General features: G+C 54.3%; 1 protein-coding gene across 2 annotated transcripts in view; it reads left to right on the plus strand.

Moving 5' to 3' along the window:
* Window positions 1–9711, plus strand: part of fcer1g (Fc epsilon receptor IgFc epsilon receptor Ig) — a 137116-nt gene extending 127405 nt beyond the window's left edge. For both annotated transcript variants that reach the window (XM_072498282.1, XM_072498281.1), the window contains one exon: window positions 9236–9711. In XM_072498282.1, coding sequence (XP_072354383.1) covers window positions 9236–9304 — 69 coding nt within the window. In that variant the 3' untranslated portion in view covers window positions 9305–9711. The remainder of the gene's footprint in view (window positions 1–9235) is intronic.
* The last annotated feature ends 8109 nt before the right edge of the window (window positions 9712–17820 follow it).

Raw genomic sequence — 17820 nt, forward strand, 5'->3', positions numbered from 1 at the left:
ACTATCGTCCCGGCTTCCACCACCTCCTCCGATAGTGAGTTCCAGGCACCCACTACCCTCTGTGTAAAAAAACTTCCCTAGTAAATCTCTGTTATACCGTCAATTCACTGTGAGAACGAGTGAACATTAGGTTTTGATATCCATGAACTCGCCTGCCAGAGTCGGCTGTACAAATTAGTGCCACCCACAGATGGCCGGACTATATATTGCCCCGGTGAGGGCGGAGCCAGAGGTCGGAGCCCACCGGGGTTCCAGTATAGTACCTGGAAGTAGCCCGTATCATCACTTCCAGGTCATGGGTCACATCATTATACAGACAGTACAGACAGCTCATGCATTAGGTGAAATACATTCACCACATTCACCCCCTGTTAAAAAAATCAAGTCCCGCGGGGGTGACTAGAGATTCAGTCTGTCTGGAGGCCGGATCGTTCTTTTAGACCTCCTCAGCTCTGGCGATGCGGCGGGCATGGTCGTTGCCGATGGTGACTCCGGGGGCGTCGTGTCTGGAGTTTGAGCCTCAGTCCGGCGTATCGGATACGGTTGGGGGGTGGGGGTAGGCAAGGGGGTGGCGGGTAGCGGCAGTGTTGGCGCGGGCCAAGACAGGAGACCTAAGGGGGTGTAAGGGGCGCAGGGGGTGGCTGTAGGCAGCAGGGAGGGGGGGGTGAGTTGACAGGGGAACCAGCTGGCACCAGATCTCGTAGGAAGACCGTATTGTGCCGTCCGTCCTGGTGCGCGATGTAGGCGTACTGGGGGTTGGCATGGAGCAGCTGGACCCTGTCGACCAGGGGGTCGGTCTCATGGCTCCTCATGTGCCTCGGAGAAGGACAGGTCCCAGAGTTGTCAGCCAAGGTGGAAGCGATACCCCGGAGATGGACTTCCTGTGGAAGACAAACAAACGGTCGTGAGGGGTCTCGTTCGTGGCTGTGCAGAGGAGCGACCTGATGGGGTGGAGGGCGTCGTGGAGGACCTCCTGCCAGCGGGGGGTCGGGAGACTTCTAGACCGGAGGGCCAGAAGGACGGCCTTCCATACCGTCGCGTTCTCCCAAACCACCTGCCCGTTTCCCTGCGGGTTATAGCTCGTAGTCCTGCTCGAGGCAATTCCTTTGCTGAGCAGGTATTGACGCAGCTCATCGCTGATGAACAATGTGCCCCGGTCGCTGTGGACGTAAGCAGGAAACTGAACAGTGTGATGATGCTGTGCAGTGCCTTTGTCACAGTGGCCGAGGTCATGTTGGGGCAGGGGACTGCAAAGGGGAAGCGGGAGTACTCGTCGACGACGGTTAGAAAGTATATATTACGGTTGGTGGAGGGGAGGGGCCCTTTGAAATCGATACTTAGGCGTTCGAAGGGCCAGGAGGCCTTTACCAGGTGAGCCTTGTCTGGCCGGTAGAAGTGCGGTTTGCACTCCCCACAGACTTGGCAGTCCCTGGTCATGGCCTTGACTTTCTCAGTGGAGAAGGGCAGATTGCGGGCCTTAATGAAGTGGGTAAGCCGGGTGACCCCCGGGTGGCAGAGGTCATTGCGGATAGCCCGTAGTCGGTCATTTTGCGCGCTGGCGCATGTGCCGCGGGACAGGGCATCTGGGGGCTCGTCGAGCTTCCCAGGACGATACTTGATATCGTAATTGTAGGTGGAGAGTTCGATCCTCCACCTCAGGATTTTGTCATGTTTTTATTTTGCCCCGTTGTGCGTTGTCGAACATGAAGGAGACCGACCGCTGGTCGGTGATGAGGGTGAACCTCCTACCGGCTAGGAAGTGCCTCCTGTGCCGCACAGCTTCCACTATGGCTGGTGCTTCCTTCTCGACTGAGGATGTCGGATTTCGGAAGCATGGAGGGTTCTAGAGAAGAAGGCTACTGGCCTGCCCGCCTGGTTGAGGGTGGGGGCCAGGGTGACGTCTGACGCATCGCTCTCTACCTGAAAGGGGATGGATTCGTCCACCGCGTGCATAGCGGCCTTGGTGATGTCGGCCTTGATGCGGCTGAAGGCCGAGCAGGCCTCAGCCGTCAGGGGAAAAGTGGTGGTTTGAATAAGTGGGCGTAGTAGGAGAACAGCCCCTGGCATCGTTTGAGGGCCTTGAGGCTGTGGGGAGGGGGGAGTTCTGTGAGGGGGCGCATACGGTCGGGGTCTGGCCCTAGGACTCCGTTCTCCACGACGTAGCCAAGGATGGCTAGTCGGGTAGTGAGGAAAACGCACTTCTCTTTGTTATATGTGAGGCTGAGGGATTGGAACGGCCTGGAGGAACCTCTGGAGGTTGGCGTCATGGTCCTGCTGATCGCGGCCGCAGATGGTCACATTGTCCAAGTACGGGTATGTAGCCCGCAACCCGTACTGGTCCACCTTTTGGTCCATCGTTCTCTGAAAGACCGAGACCCCGTTCGTGACGCCGAAAGGGACCCTGAGGAAGTGGAGGAGTCGGCCGGCTGCTTCGAAGGCAGTGTAGTGGCGATCTTCCGGGTGGATCAGGAGCTGGAGGTAGGCCGACTTCAGATCGACCGTTGAGAACACCCGGTACTGTGCGATCTGGTTGACCATCTCCGCTATGCGGGGGAGGGGGTGCGCATCCAGTTGCGTGAACCGGTTAATGGTCTGGCTGTAGTCCACAACCATCCGATTCTTTACCCCGGTCCGGGCGACCGCCACTGCGCTCTCCAGGGGCTGTTGCTGGCCTCGATAATCCTTTCACTCAACAGTCGCTGGACCTCCGACTTCATAAAAGCCATATCTTGTGCACTGTACCGCCTGCTCCTGGTGGCGACGGGCTTACAGTCGGGAGAGAGGTTCGCAAAGAGGGAAAGGGGGGGGGGGGGGGACCTTGAGGGTCGCGAAGCTGCATTCCGTGAGGGGGGGGTTAGGGTCCGGCCGAACTGTAGGGTCCGGCTTCGGTGACTGCATTGGAAGTCTAATCCAAGCAGTAGGGGGGCGCAGAGGTGAGGGAGGACGTGCAGCTTAAAACGGGCGTACTCGGCGCCCTGCATCGCGAGGTTGGCGATACATTAACCCCGGATCTGGACCGAATGGGATCCGGAGGCAAGGGAGATGGTTTGGGATGCGTAGCAGATGTGGAAGGAGCAGCGCCTTATCGTGTCAGGGTGGACAAAGCTCTCCGTGCTCCAGGAGTCGAAAAGACAGGGGTTCTCATGCCCCGTTGACCCGGACGACCATCATTGAGTTTTTCAAGTGCTTCGGCTGCGACTGGTCGAGGGTGACTGCGCCTAGCTGCGGGTAGGCAGCGTGGTCGGCGGTGTCGTGGTCACAAAATGGCAGCCCCCCTGAGTCGCACGTGTCGGGCCGGGTCGAAGATGGTGACCAAGATGGCTGCCCCCATCGGTCGCGCGACAGTGTCGGTCGGTGTTGGAGCCGGCGGGCAAGATGGCGGCCCCCCACGAGTCGCACGAGGCTGATGACGCGTCTGAAGGGGGAGTTCCGGGCAGGCACGCAGCCACGTTGCGGGGTCTGCGGGCCTGCGAGTCCACGGGTCGGGCCTGGTGAGTGTTCGATTTCTGGGCTTTAGGTCGGCCCAGACAGACTCTGGCACAGTCGCTGCACGTCGCTGTGCGGGCTGGGCAACGCTGCCGGGGGTGTTGACCCAGACCGCAGAAGTAGCACTGCGGTTCCCCGGGCTGGGCTGGCAGCCGCGCGGCACAGGCCCGCGGCATAGTCGGGTCCGACGGGGGTCACGACGATGGCGTCCACGAGGGATTCGCCGGGTCCGCGGGGAACGCACTGAGATTCTGGTAGGCCACCTTTAACGAGGTAGCTAGCTTTACCGTGTCCCGCAGGTCAGTGGTCCCGTTTTCCAGCAAGTGCTGTAGTTCGATCGGACCCCAGCTGGATCTGTAGGTTCATGTGTTCCTCCGCCGTCACATCCCGGTAGTTGCAGTTCCTCGCGAGTAAGGTCAGTTTTTCCAGGTACTCATCTAGCGATTTCCCCAGCGCGTTGACGGCGAGTCATGAGGAGATGTCGGGCATACACCTCGTTTACAGGCTTCAGGAAATGCGCCTTGAGGGTTGCGACCGCCTCCTCGTACGTGGCCGCTTTCTCGATCATCACGGAGATTCGATGACACACCCGAGCGTGGAGGAGTCGCAGCTTGAGGGTTTCAGTGGGAAGCATTGTGGAGGAGTCGAGGTAGGCCTCGAAGCAGCGAAGCCAATTTTCGAAGATCTCCTTGGCTTCCGACGCGCGCGCATCGAGTTCGAGCTTATCTGGCTTTAGAGCGGCTTCCACGATGCTGTCTGTGGATATTAAATTGTTATACCGTCAATTCACTGTGAGACCGTGAGAACGAGTGAACATTAGGCTTTAATATCCATGAACTCGCCTGCCAGAGTCGGCTGTACAAATGAGTGCCACCCACAGGTGGCCGGACTATATATGGCCCCGGTGAGGGTGGAGCCAGAGGCGGAGCCCACCGGGGTTCCAGTACAGTACCTGGAAGTAGCCCGTATCATCACTTCCAGGTCATGGGTCAAATCATTATACAGACAGTACAGACAGCATTAGGTGAAATACATTCACCACAATCTCCTCTAAACTTTGCCCCTTGCATCTTAAACATATGTCCCCGAGTAATGGACTCTTCCACCCTGGGAAAAAACTTCTGACTATGCACTCTGTCTTTGTAAACAGGTCACCCCTCCACCTCTGTCATTCCAGTGAGAACAAACCGAGTTTATTCAACCGCTCCTCATAGCTAATGCCCTCCATACCAGGCAACATCCTGGTAAATCTCTTCTGCACCCTCTCTAAAGCCTCCACATCCTTCTGGTAGTGTGGCGACCAGAATTGAACACTATACTCCAAGTGTGGCCTAACTAAGGTTCTATACAGCTGCAACATGACTTGCCAATTCTTATACTCAATGCCCCGGCCAATGAAGGCAAGCATGCCGTATGCCTTTAGTAAACATTTTATTGAGGTATTTTTTGGTATTATAACAACACAATCTACATGAAACTATAAAGAACAAAGAAATGTGCAGCACAGGAACAGGCCCTTCGGCCCTCCAAGCCCGTGCCGACCATGCTGCCCGACTAAACTACAATCTTCTACACTTCCTGGGTCCGTATCCTTCTATTCCCATCCTATTCATGTATTTGTCGATGCCCCTTAAATGTCACTATCGTCCCTGCTTCCACCACCTCCTCCGGTAGCGAGTTCCAGGCACCCACTACCCTCTGCGTAAAAAACTTGCCTCGTACGTCTCCTCGAAACCTTGCCCCTCTCACCTTAAACCTATGCCCCCTAGTAATTGACCCCTCTACCCCGGGGAAAAGCCTCTGACTATCCACTCTGTCTATGCCCCTCATAATTTTGTAGACCTCTATCAGGTCGCCCTTCAACCTCCTTCGTTCCAGTGAGAACAAACCGAGTTTATTCAACCGCTCCTCATAGCTAATGCCCTCCATACCAGGCAACATTCTGGTAAATCTCTTCTGCACCCTCTCTAAAGCCTCCACATCCTTCTGGTAGTGTGGCGACCAGAATTGAACACTGTACTCCAAGTGTGGCCTAACTAAGGTTCTATACAGCTGCCACATGACTTGCCAATTCTTATACTCAATGCCCCGGCCAATGAAGGCAAGCATGCCGTATGCCTTCTTGACTACCTTCTCCACCTGTGTTGCCCCTTTCAGTGACCTGTGGACCTGTACTCCTAGATCTCTCTGACATTCAATACTCTTGAGGGTTCTACCATTCACTGTATATCCCCTACCTGCATTAGACCTTCCAAAATGCATTACCTCACATTTGTCCAGATTAAACTCCATCTGCCATCTCTCCGCCCAAGTCTCCAAACAATCTAAATCCTGCTGTATCCTCTGACAGTCCTCATCGCTATCCGCAATTCCACCAACCTTTGTGTCGTCTGCAAACTTACTAATCAGACCAGTTACATTTTCCTCCAAATCATTTATATATACTACAAAGAGCAAAGGTCCCAGCACTGATCCCTGTGGCACACCACTGGTCACAGCCCTCCAATTAGAAAAGCATTGTTCCATTGCTACTCTCTGCCTTCTATGACCTAGCCAGTTCTGTATCCACCTTGCCAGCTCACCCCTGATCCCATGTGACTTCACCTTTTGTACTAGTCTACCATGAGGGACCTTGTCAAAGGCCTTACTGAAGTCCATATAGACAACATCCACTGCCCTACCTGCATCAATCTGCAACTATATAAACATAGTGCAAAAGCCATCTCCCTCATTTACAGGTCCTACCTTTATTACTCTAAGCTAAACTAACCCCCCTCCCCCTTCTGCTGATGATTAATTCTCCGCGAAGAAGTTGACGAACGGTTGCCACCTCCGGGCCAACCCTAAAAGGGACCCCCTCAAGGTGAACTTGATTTTCCCCAAACAGAGAAAGGTAGCCACGTCCGATAGCCAGGTCTCCGACTTCGGGGGCTTTGAGTCCCTTCATGCTAGTAACATCCGTCTCCGGCCTACCAGGGAAGCAAAGGCCAGAATGTCTGCCTCTTTCTCCTCCTGGATTCCCGGGTCTTCCGACACCCCGAAAATCGCCACCTCTGGACTCAATGCCACCCTTGTTTTTAGCACCGTGGACATGACATCTGCAAACCCCTGCCAAAATCCCCTCAGCTTCGAACATGCCCAGAACATGTGGACATGGTTCTCTGGTCCTCCCGTACATTTTGCGCACCTGTCTTCCACCCCAAAGAATCTGCTCATCCGGGCCTCTATCATGTGAGCCCGGTGAACGACCTTGAATTGAGTCAGGCTGAGTCTGGCACAAGTTGCGGTCGCGTTGACTCTACTCAACGCGTCCGCCCAAAGGCCCTCCTCTATCTCTCCCCCCAGCTCCTCCTCCCACTTTCGCTTCAGCTCCTCAGCCTGCGTCTCATCTGACCCCATAAGTTCCTTGTAAATGTCAGAAATGTTCCCCTCACCTGTCCATCCTCTGGAAACCATATGCTTTCTTGACTACCTTCTCCATCTGCGTTGCCATTTCAGTGACCTGTGGACCTGTACACCCAGATCCCTCTGCCTGTCAATACACTTAAGGGTTCTGCCATTTACGGTATATTTCCTACCTGTATTAGACCTTCCAAAATGCATTACCTCACATTTGTCCGGATTAAACTCCATCTGCCATCTCTCCGCCCAAGTCTCCAAACAATCTAAATCCTGCTGTATCCTCTGACAGTCCTCATCGCTATCCGCAATTCCACCAACCTTTGTGTCGTCCGCAAACTTACTAATCATTTACATATAACAAGATACATTTTCCTCCAAATCATTTAAACATATTACAAACTACAAAGGTTCCAGCTCTAATCCCTGAGGAACACCACTAGTCACAGCTCTCAATTCAGAAAAGCACCCTTCCACTGCTATTCTCTGTCTTCTATGACCCAGCCAGTTCTGTATCCATCTTGCCAACTCATCTCTGATCCTTTCTCTGTTTCTCTCTGTGTGTCTCTCTATCTTTCTCTGTGTGTCTCTCTCTCTCTCTTTCTCTGTGTCTCTGTTTCTCTCTGTGTCTCTCCCTCTTTCTCTGTGTTTTTCTCTCTCGCTCTGTCTCTATTTCTCTCTGCCTCTCTCTCTCTCTTTGTGTGTGTGTGAGTCTCTCTTTCTGTGTGTGTGTGTCTCTTTCTCTCCCCCATACGGGACCTACAAGGTGGCAATGATTAAACTCCCATGAGCCTCGCTGAATATGAGCGCTCCCATTAAACCATGCACAGTTATCTTCTGTATAAGGTCGGCCTGTTTGGGTCCTGATGAGGGAGGCCCGGTTGGAATCTATCGTGCTGTCTACATAATAGTTATTGTGATAAAGCTTTATTTTATTTTCATAACTCGGTGTGGACCCCTTCGTAGTCTAGAAAAATCTTGTTCTCTCTCTCTCTCTTTCTCGTTCTGTCTCTCTCTGTCCCTCTCTGTCTCTCTGTCTGTTTACCTCTGTCTGTCTCTGCCTCTCTTGCCCTGTTACATATCTCTAACCAATCTCTCTCTCTCTCTGTCTCGCTCCCTGTGTCTCTCTCTCTCTCTGTCTCGCTCCATCTCTGTGTGTCTCTCTCCCTCCCTCTGTCTGTCTGCCTGCCTGTCTCTCTCTCTCTCTGTTTCTGTGTTGTGACGAACGGTTACTGTACCCTTAACACCATGTAGGTGATGTCCCTTTAAGACCGGGTTTGGAACCCTGGGGGACTCCGCCTCCGGCTCCGCCCACCAGGGAGCCGTATATAATGTGACGCCCTGTAGGCGGCACTCAGTGAGCACACGTCTCTGTAGCTGGCTTGTTCTCGCCTTATTAAAGCCTTCATTTACCATTCCACACTCTCGTGTCGTTATTGAGGGTACTACATGTGTGTGTGTGTGTCTCTCCCTCTGTCTGCCTCTCTCTCGGTCTCTCTCTCTGCCTCTCTCTGCCTCTCTCTCTCTCTGTCTGCCTGTCCCTCCCTCTGTCTGTCTCTCTCTGTCTTTCCCTCTCTGTTTCTCTCTCTCTATCTCTCTGTTTCTGTGTGTGTCTCTCCCTCTGTCCATCTATCTGTCTGTCTCTCTCTCTATTTCTGTGTGTGTGTGTCTCTCTCCCTCTGTCTGTCTCTCTTTCTCTCGGTCTCTCTCTCTGATTCTCTCATTCTCTCTCTCTCTGCCTCTCTCTCTGTCTGTCTCCGTCTGTCTGTCTTTCTCTTTCTCTGTGTCTCTCCATCTGCCTGTCTCTCCCCCTGTCTCTCTCTCTCTTTTTCTCTCCCTCTGTTTCACTCTCTGTTTCTGTATGTGTGTCTCCCTCTGTCTGCCTCTCTGTTTCTGTGTGTATGTGTGTGTCTCCCTCTGTCTGCCTCTCTCTGTCTTTGTCTGTCTGTCTCTCTGTCTGTCTATGTCTAAGTTTCTCTTTGTCTCCCCCACCACCACCCCCCACCCCTCCCCTCCCCCCCCACCGGCCTGTCTCTCTTCTATGTCTTTCTCTCTGGCTGTCTTTCCATCTGTCTATCTCTCTCTCTCTCTGTTTCTGGCCTGTCTGTCGACCAATCTTTCTGTCTGTCTCGTTCTCTGCCTCTCTCTCTCTCTACCGCTCTCCTCCTCTCTCGGCCTCTCTCTCTCTGCCTCTCTACCTGTGACATTATCTCCAACCTGCCTCGTTCTCTATTTCCTCTCTGTCTCTGTCCTCTGTCTGTGTTCTGTCTCCCTTTTTCTCCCTCTTGTTCCCTGTGACGTTACCTCTAACCCGCCTCTCTCTCTCTCGTCCCCCCCCTCTCCCAAATAGGGTCTGGATGGGCGCCAGCTCGATACCTACGAGTCGTTGCAGCCTCAAAAGTTTAAAAAGCCCCAGTGAGCTGCCGATCGCCTCCTGGCTACCCACTCGGAGTGATCAGGAAGTGGAGGGTCGGGTGTCAGGAGAGCTTGAGTCAAAGCTGACCACACTTAAGTCAGACTAACATCAGCAAATCTTCACCAATATACATTGATCAACATTGCATCAATCGAGCTACGCTTGGAGTTTCTTATCTCAGCACCAAATGTCAAAAACACCTCGGAGAGTCCGGTTCCTATCTCCACAGGAACAGGAGGGCCATTCAGCCCCTCTGTCTCTTCAGCCTGCTACACAGGGAAGGAGTAGGGTACTCGCCTCTCGAGACAATTTCTCTTGCATTAATATGTGTCAAAGTGCTTTTCAGATGCTCTTCAGTGCCTTATATGTGGGAGGGGCAGGTATAAGCTGCTCGGGGTTGGGTGAGGGGAATGGGGGAGGGATTGAGGGGGTGTTTGGGGACAGAGGGCATACAGGAAGGCGATTAAATCCCACAGGTTTGTCGAACAGCTTGATGCTTCATGAATTGCTGTATTCCTCACTTCTTTTGCATTGTATCATGAACATGGTAATAAACTAAGTTTAACATGAGCCAGTGTTTAAAATCTTCTTCCGTGTATGGGTTAAGTGTGCAGCCTGAGCTGTGGAGTCCAGCTCCAGGCTTTGCGGCCTAACTGAAATACAGCTCCAGACTTTGATGCCTGACCAGCGGATCTACAGCTCCTGGCTTTGCGTCCTGGCCTGCGGAACTACAGCCCCAGGCTTTGCGGCCTAACTGAACTACAGTACCAGGCTTTGTGGCCTGGTCTGCGTAACGACAGCCCCAGGCTTTGCAGCCTGACAACTATAGCCCAGGACTTTGTGGCTTGGTCTGCGGAACGACAGCCAGAGACTTTGTAGCCTGACTGAACTACAGCCCCAGGCTTTCTGACCTAACCCAGAACCACAGCCCCAGACTTTGTGGCCTAACTTAGAACTACAGCCCCAGGCTTTGTGGCCTAACTGAACAGCAGCTCCCGGCATTGCAGCCTAACTGAACCAGCCCAAGGCTTTGTGGCCTAACTGAACTATAGCCCCAAGCTTAATGTCCTGATCTGAGGAACTACAGCTCCAGGCTTTGCGGCCTGATTTGCAAAGCTGCAGGCATAGGCATTGCGGCCTGATCTGCGGAACTACAGCCCCAGTGTTGCGGCCTAACTGAATGGCAGCTGCAGGCTTTGTGGCCTAACTGAACTGCAGCCCTAGGTTTAATGGCCTGAACTAGAACTACAGCCCCAGGCTTAATGGCCTGAACTAGAACTACAGCCCGTGTTGTGGCCTAACCGAACTCCAGCCCCAGTAGTTGTGTCCTAATCTAGAACTGCAGCCCCAGACTTTGTGGCCTGACCTAGAACTACAGCCCTAGGCTTTGTTGCCTAACCTAGAACTACAGCCCCAGCTTTGTGACCTTACCTGGAACTACAGCCCCAGGCTTTGTTGCCTGACTTGGAGGAATTATAGCCCCAGACTTTCTAATGTAACTGAACTCAACCTCAGTATTTGTGGCCTAATCTAGAACTACAGCCCCAGGCTTTACTGCTTGACCAGGAGCTACAGGCCCAGGCTTTACTGCTTGACCTGGAGCTACAGGCTCAAGCTTTACTGCCTGACCTGGAGCTACAGGCCCAGGCTTTACTGCTTGACCTGGAGCTACAGGCCTAGGCTTTGCTGCCTGACCTGGAGCTACAAGCCCATGCTTTACTGCCTGACCTGGAGCTACAGGCCCAGGCTTTACTGCCTGACCTGGAGCTACAGGGCCAGGCTTTACTGCCTGACCTGGAGCTACAAGCCCATGCTTTACTGCCTGCCCTGGAGCTACAGGCCCAGGCTTTACTGCCTGACCTGGAGCAACAGGCCCAGGCTTTGCTGCCTGACCTGGAGCTACAAGCCCATGCTTTACTGCCTGACCTGGAGCTACAGGCCCAGGCTTTACTGCTTGACCGGGAGCTACAGGCCCAGGCTTTACTGCCTGACCTGGAGCTACAAGCCCAGGCTTTGCTGCCTGACCTGGAGCTACAGGCCCAGGCTTTGCTGCCTGACCTGGAGCTACAGGCCCAGGCTTTACTGCCTGACCTGGAGCTACAGGCCCAGGCGTTGCTGCCTGACGGTGTTACGACACTCTGGGCGAGTGCGCGGTCAATTCCAATCAGCATCGACTATCAGCTAAGAGCCCAGCAAAGTAAACAGCTTAAGATGAGTCATCACCAATGTAAACTGGGTTCCCCTTTTTTAAAAATTAAAGGTGAAGTCCATTTTAAAGACAAAGGCAAATGTTTGTCCATGTACAAAAAGTGAAATAACAGATTAACAGAAAATATGGGCGACCTGAAAGAAGTCTACAAGATTATGAGGGGCATGGACAGAGTGGATAGAAGCTTTTTCCCAGGGTGGAAGAGTTGATTGCTAGAGGACATCGGTTTAAGGTGCGAGGTGCAAAGCTTAGAGGAGATGTGTGAGGGGAGTTTTTTTTACACAGAGGGTAGTGGGTGCCTAGCAGGCTTGGAGGGCCGAAGGGCCTGTTCCTGTGTTGTACTTTTCTTTGTTCTTTGTAAAAGGGAAAAACACAGGACAGACAGGGATTAACAGGATGATCCTTACACCTGGAACTATAGCCCCAGGCTTTGTGGCCTAACTGAACTATATTCCCAGTTTTTACAGCCTGGCTGATCTATAGCCTCAGTCTGTGAGGCCAAACTGAGCTATGGACCGAGGTTTGTGACCTGACTAAACTACAGCCCCAGGATTTGTGGCCTGACTGAAATACAGCCCCAGGCTCTATGGCTTAACTGAATAACAGCCCCAGGCTTTGGGGTGTCACTGAACTATAGCCCCATGCTTTGTGGTCTAACCTAGGACAACAGCATCAGGCTTTGTGACCTACCCTAGAACTGCAGCCCCAGGTTTTGTGGCCTAATGAAACAACAGCCATAGCCTTTGTGACCTAACCTAGAACTACAGCCCCAGGCTTTGCAGCTTGGCTGACTAAGAAAATTGTGCCCTGACCTGGAACTACAGTCCCAGGCTTTGCGGCATAACTGAACTACAGCCTTTGGATTTGTGGCCTAAGTGAACTGTAGTCCCAGGTTTTGCAACATAAGAGCACAAAAAACAGGAGGAAGAAGAGGCTGTTCGGTTCCTTTGGTCTGCTCCACCATTCAATTAGATTGTGCCCGATCTGATTGTGGACTTAATAATACTTCAACTGTCTGTCCTCCTTGAATGTATTCAATGACCTCCATGGGCGCCCTTTGCTCGCTGAAGAAATAAATTCAGCAAACTAGCGAGGGAAAGATGAAGTTCCTCTTCATCTCTGTCTACATGGAGATCCCACATTTTAAAACTATGCCACCCCTCCTCCATCCCTTTTAATCTCTCTCCCAAGAGGAAATATGCTCTCAGCATCCACCCTGTCAAATCCTCTCAGGATCCTAGCCTAACATCGCCTTTTAATGCTCTAACCTCCAAAAGATAGACACCCAAACTCTCCAACCTTTCCTCAAAAGATAGCTTCCCCATCCCTGGAACCAGTTGAGTGAACCTGCTGGGAACTTCTTTTAATGTAATTCTATTAAGCAAGGAGACCAAAACTGCTTGTCTAAAGTATCCTGAAACTGCACATCCCCAACCTTTGTGGATTAACCCAGACGTAGAGCACTCGACTATGCACCAGGTGTAAGGGGCACAGGTGCAGCCTCACCTCGAGCCTGAGGCCCAGGCTTTGCAGGTTCAACTGTCCAGTCTAACATTGAGCCTGCAGCCCAGGCTGTGCAGCCAAACCTGGAGCCTGAGGCCCAGGCTGTGTAGTCTAACCTGTCCAGTCTTGCCTAGAGCGGAGGCCCAGGCTGTGTAATTTTATCTGTCCAGTCTAACATGTGCAATTAACCTGGAGCCTGAGGCTCAGGTTGTGAAGTTTAACCTGTGCAGTCTAACGTGGAGCTGAGGCCCAGATTGTCCAGTCTAACCTTGAGTCTGAGGCCCAGACAGTGCAGTCTAACCTTGAGCCTGCGGTCCAGGCTGTGCAGACTAACCTTGAGCCTGAGGCCCAGATTGTGCAGTCTAACCTTGAGCCTGAGGCCCAGGCTGTGCAGTTTAACCTGGAGCCTGAGGCCCAGGCTGTGCAGTTTAACCTGGAGCCTGAGGCCCAGGCTGTGTAGTTTAACCTGGAGCCTGAGACCCAGGCTGTGCAGTTTAACCTGGAGCCTGAGTCCCAAGCTGTGCGGTTTAACCTGGAGCCTGAGGCCCAGGCTATGCAGTATACACTGGAGCCTGAAGTCCAGGCTGTGCAGTCTAAACTGGAGACTGAGGTCCAGGCTGTGCAGTTTAACCTGGAGTCAGCCCCAGGCTGTGCAGTCTAACAAGGAGCCTGAGGTCCAGGCTGTGCAGTCTAACCTGGAGCCTAAGGCACACGCTGTGCAGTCTAACCTGGAGCCTGAGGCCCAGGCTGTGCAGTCTAACCTGGAACCTGAGGCCCAGGCTGTGCAGTCTAACCTGGAGCCTGAGGCCCAGGCTATGCAGTATAAACTGGAGCCTGAGGCCCAGACTGTGCAGTTTAACCTGGAGCCTGCGGCCAGGGCTGGGTAGTCTAACCTGGAGCCTGGGGCCCAGGCTGTGCAGTCTAAACTGGAGCCTGAGGTCCAGGCTGTGCAGTCTAACCTGGAGCCTGAGGCCTAAATTGTGCAGTCTCACCTGGAGCCTGAGGCCTGTGCCTCAGTCTAACCTGGAGCCTGAGGCCCAAATTGTGCAGTCTAACCTGGAGCCTGAGGCCTAGGCTGTGCAATCGAATCTGGAGCCTGAGGCCCAGGCTGTGCAGTTTAACCTGGAGCCTGAGGCACAGGCTGTGCAGTTTAATCTGGAGCCTGAGGCCTGGGCTGTGCAGTTTTACCTGGAGCCTGAGGCCCAGGCTCTGCAGTCTATCCTGGAGCCTGAGGCCCAGGCTGTGCAGTCGAACCTGGAGCCTGAGTTCCAGACTGTGCAGTTTAACCTGGAGCCTGAGGCCAAGGCTGTGCAGATTAACCTGGAGCCTGAGGCCCAGGCTGTGCAGATTAACCTGGAGCCTGAGGCCCAGGCTGTGCAGTTTACCCTGGAGCTTGACTCCCCAAGCTGTGCAGTCTAACCTGGAGCCTGAGGCACAGGCTGTGCAGTCTTATCTGGAGCCTGTGGCGCAGGCTGTGAAGTCTAACCTGAGCCTGAGGACACGGCTGTGCAGTTTAACCTGGAGCCTGAGGCCCAGGCTGTGCAGTCCATCCTGGAGCCTAAGGCCCAGGCTTTGCATTCTAACCTGGAGCCTAAAGCCTAGGCTGTGCAGTATAACCTGGGGCCTTATGCCCAGACTGTGTAGTTAAACCTGGAGCCTGAGGCAGAGCTGTGCAGTCTAACCTGAGCCTGAGGCACAGGCTGTGCAGTTTAACCTGGAGCCGGAGGCCCAGGCTGTGCAGTCTAAACTGGAGCCTGAGGCCCAGGCTCTGCAGTCTAACCTGGATCCTAAGGCACAGGCTGTGCAGTCTAACCAGGAGCCTGAGGCCCAGGCTGTGCAGTCTAACCAGGAGCATGAGGCCCAGGCTGTGCTGTCTAAACTGGAGCCTGAGGCCCTGGCTCCGCAGTCTAACCTGGAGCCTAAGGCACAGGCTGTGCAGTCTAACCAGGAGCCTGAGGCCCAGGCTGTGCAGTCTAACCTGGAGCCTGAGGCCTAGGCTGTGCAGTCTTATCTACAGCCTGAGGCCCAGGCTGTGCAGTTTAACCTGGAGCCTGATGCCTAGACTGTGCAGTGTAACCTGGAGCCTGAGGCCATGGCTGTGCAGTCTAACCAGGAGCCTGAGGCCCAGGCTGTGCAGTCTAAACTGGAGCCTGAGGTCCAGATTGTGCAGTCTAACCTGGAGCCAGAGGCCCAGGCTGTGCAGTTTAACCTGGAGCCTTATGCCCAGACTGTGCAGTTTAACCTGGAGCCTGAGGCCCAGGCTGTGCAGTTTAAACTGGAGCCTGAGGCCTCGGCTGTGCAGTCCATCCTGGAGCCTGTGGCCCAGGCTGTGCAGTCTAACCTGGAGTCTGTGGCCCAGGCTGTGCAGTCTAACCTGGAGCCTAAGGCACAGGCTGTGCAGTCTAAACTGGAGCCTGATATCCAGGCTGTGCAGTTTAACCTGGATCCTGAGGCCCAGGCTGTGCAGTCGAACCTGGAGCCTGAGGTCCAGACTGTGCAATTTAACCTGGAGCCTGAGGCCCAGGCTGTGCAGTTTAACCTGGAGCCTGAGGCCCAGGCTGTGCAGATTAACCTGGAGCCTGAGGCCCAGGCTTTGAAGTCGAAACTGGAGCCTGAGGCCTACACTGTGCAGTTTAACATGGCACCTGAGGCCCAGGCTGCGCAGTTGAACCTGGAGCCTAAGGCCCACACTGTGCAGTTTAACATGGAGCCTGAGGCCCAGGCTGTGCAGTTTAACCTGGAGCCTGAGGCCCAGGCTGTGCAGTTTAACCTGTGCAGTCTATCTGGAGCAATGGGGCCCAGGCTGTGCAGTCTAAACTGGAGCCTAAGGCTCAGGCCCTGCTGTCTAACCTGGAGACTGGGTCCCAGGCTGTGCCGTTTAACCTGGAGCCTGAGGCACAGGCTGTGCAGCTTAATCTGGAGCCTGAGGCCTGGGCTGTGCAGTCTAACCTGGAGCCTGAGGCCCACACTGTGCAGTTTAACCTTGCGCCTGACCCCCAGGCTGTGCAGTCTAAACTGGAGCCTGAGGCAGAGGCTGTGCAGCCTAACCTGGAGCTTAAGACAAGGCTGTGCAGTCTAAACTGGAGCCTGTGGTCCAGGCTGTGCAGCCTAACCTGGAGCTTGAGGCACAGGCTGTGCAGTCTAACCAGGAGCCGGAGACCAGGGCAGTGCAGACCAACTGGAGCCTGAGGCCCAAATTGTGCCGTCTAACCTGAAGCCTTAGCCTGAGGCTGAGGCTGTGCAGTTTAACTTTGAGCCTGAGGCCCAGGCTGTTCAGTTTAACCTGGAGCCTGAGACCCAGGCTGTGCAGTTTAAACTGGAGCCTGAGGCCCAGGCAGTGCAGTTTAACCTGGAGCCTGAGGCCTAGGCTGTGCAGTCTTATCTGTAGCCTGAGGCCCAGGCTGTGCAGTTTAACCAGGAGCCTGAGGCCCAGGCTGTGCAGTTTAACCAGGAGCCTGAGGCCCAGGCTGTGCAGTTTAACCTGGTGCCTGATGCCCAGACTGTGCAGTTTAACCTGGAGCCTGAGGCCCAGGCTGTGCAGATTAACCAGGAGCCTGAGGCCCAGGCTGTGCAGTTTAACCAGGAGCCTGAGGCCCAGGCTGTGCAGTCTAACCATGAGACTGAGGCCCAGGATGTGCAGTTTAACCTGGAGCCAGAGGCCCAGGCTGTGCAGTTTAACCAGGAGCCTGAGGCCCAGGCTGTGCAGTCTAACCATGAGACTGAGGCCCAGGATGTGCAGTTTAACCTGGAGCCTGAAGTCCAGGCTGTGCAGTCGAACCAGGAGCCTGAGGCTACAGCTGTCAAATCTAACCAGGAGCATGAGGCGCAATCAGTGCAGTCTAATCTGTAACCTGAGACCCAGGCTCTGCAGTCTAACCTGGAGCCTAAGGCACAGGCTGTGCAGTCTAACCAGGAGCCTGAGGCTAAGGCTGTGCAGTTTAACCTGGAGCCTGAGGCCCAGGCTCTGCAGCCTAAATTGGAACCTGAGGCCCAGGCTCTGCAGACTAACCTGGAGCCTAACGCACACGCTGCGCAGTCTAAACTGGAGCCTGAGGTCCAGGCTGTGCAATTTAACCTGGAGCCTGATGCCCAGGCCGTGCAGTCTAACCTGGAGCCTGGGTCCCAGGCTGTGCAGTTTAACCTGGAGCCTGAGGCCCAGGCTGTGCAGCCTAAACTGGAACCTGAGGCCCAGGCTCTGCAGTCTAACCTTGAGCCTAACACACAGGCTGTGCAGTCTAACCTGGTGCCTGAGGCCCAGACTGTGCAGTCTAACCAGGAGCATGAGGCCCAGGCTGTGCAGTTTAACTTGGAGCCTGAGGTCCAGGCCGTGCAGTTTAACCTGGAACCTGTGGCTCAGGCTGTGCAGTCTAACCTGAGCCTAAGGCACAGGCTGTGCAGTCTAACCAGGAGCCTGAGGCTCAGGCTGCGCAGTCTAAACTGGAGCCTGAGGTCCAGGCTGTGCAGTTTAACCTGGAGCCTGAGGCCCAGGCTGTGCAGTTTAAACTGGAGCCTGAGGCCTCGGCTGTGCAGTCCATCCTGGAGCCTGTGGCCCAGGCTGTGCAGTCTAACCTGGAGTCTGTGGCCCAGGCTGTGCAGTCTAACCTGGAGCCTAAGGCACAGGCTGTGCAGTCTAAACTGGAGCCTGATATCCAGGCTGTGCAGTTTAACCTGGATCCTGAGGCCCAGGCTGTGCAGTCGAACCTGGAGCCTGAGGTCCAGACTGTGCAATTTAACCTGGAGCCTGAGGCCCAGGCTGTGCAGTTTAACCTGGAGCCTGAGGCCCAGGCTGTGCAGATTAACCTGGAGC

Source organism: Scyliorhinus torazame, chromosome 4 (genome assembly GCF_047496885.1).
Source record: "Scyliorhinus torazame isolate Kashiwa2021f chromosome 4, sScyTor2.1, whole genome shotgun sequence".
Lineage (NCBI taxonomy): Eukaryota > Metazoa > Chordata > Chondrichthyes > Carcharhiniformes > Scyliorhinidae > Scyliorhinus > Scyliorhinus torazame.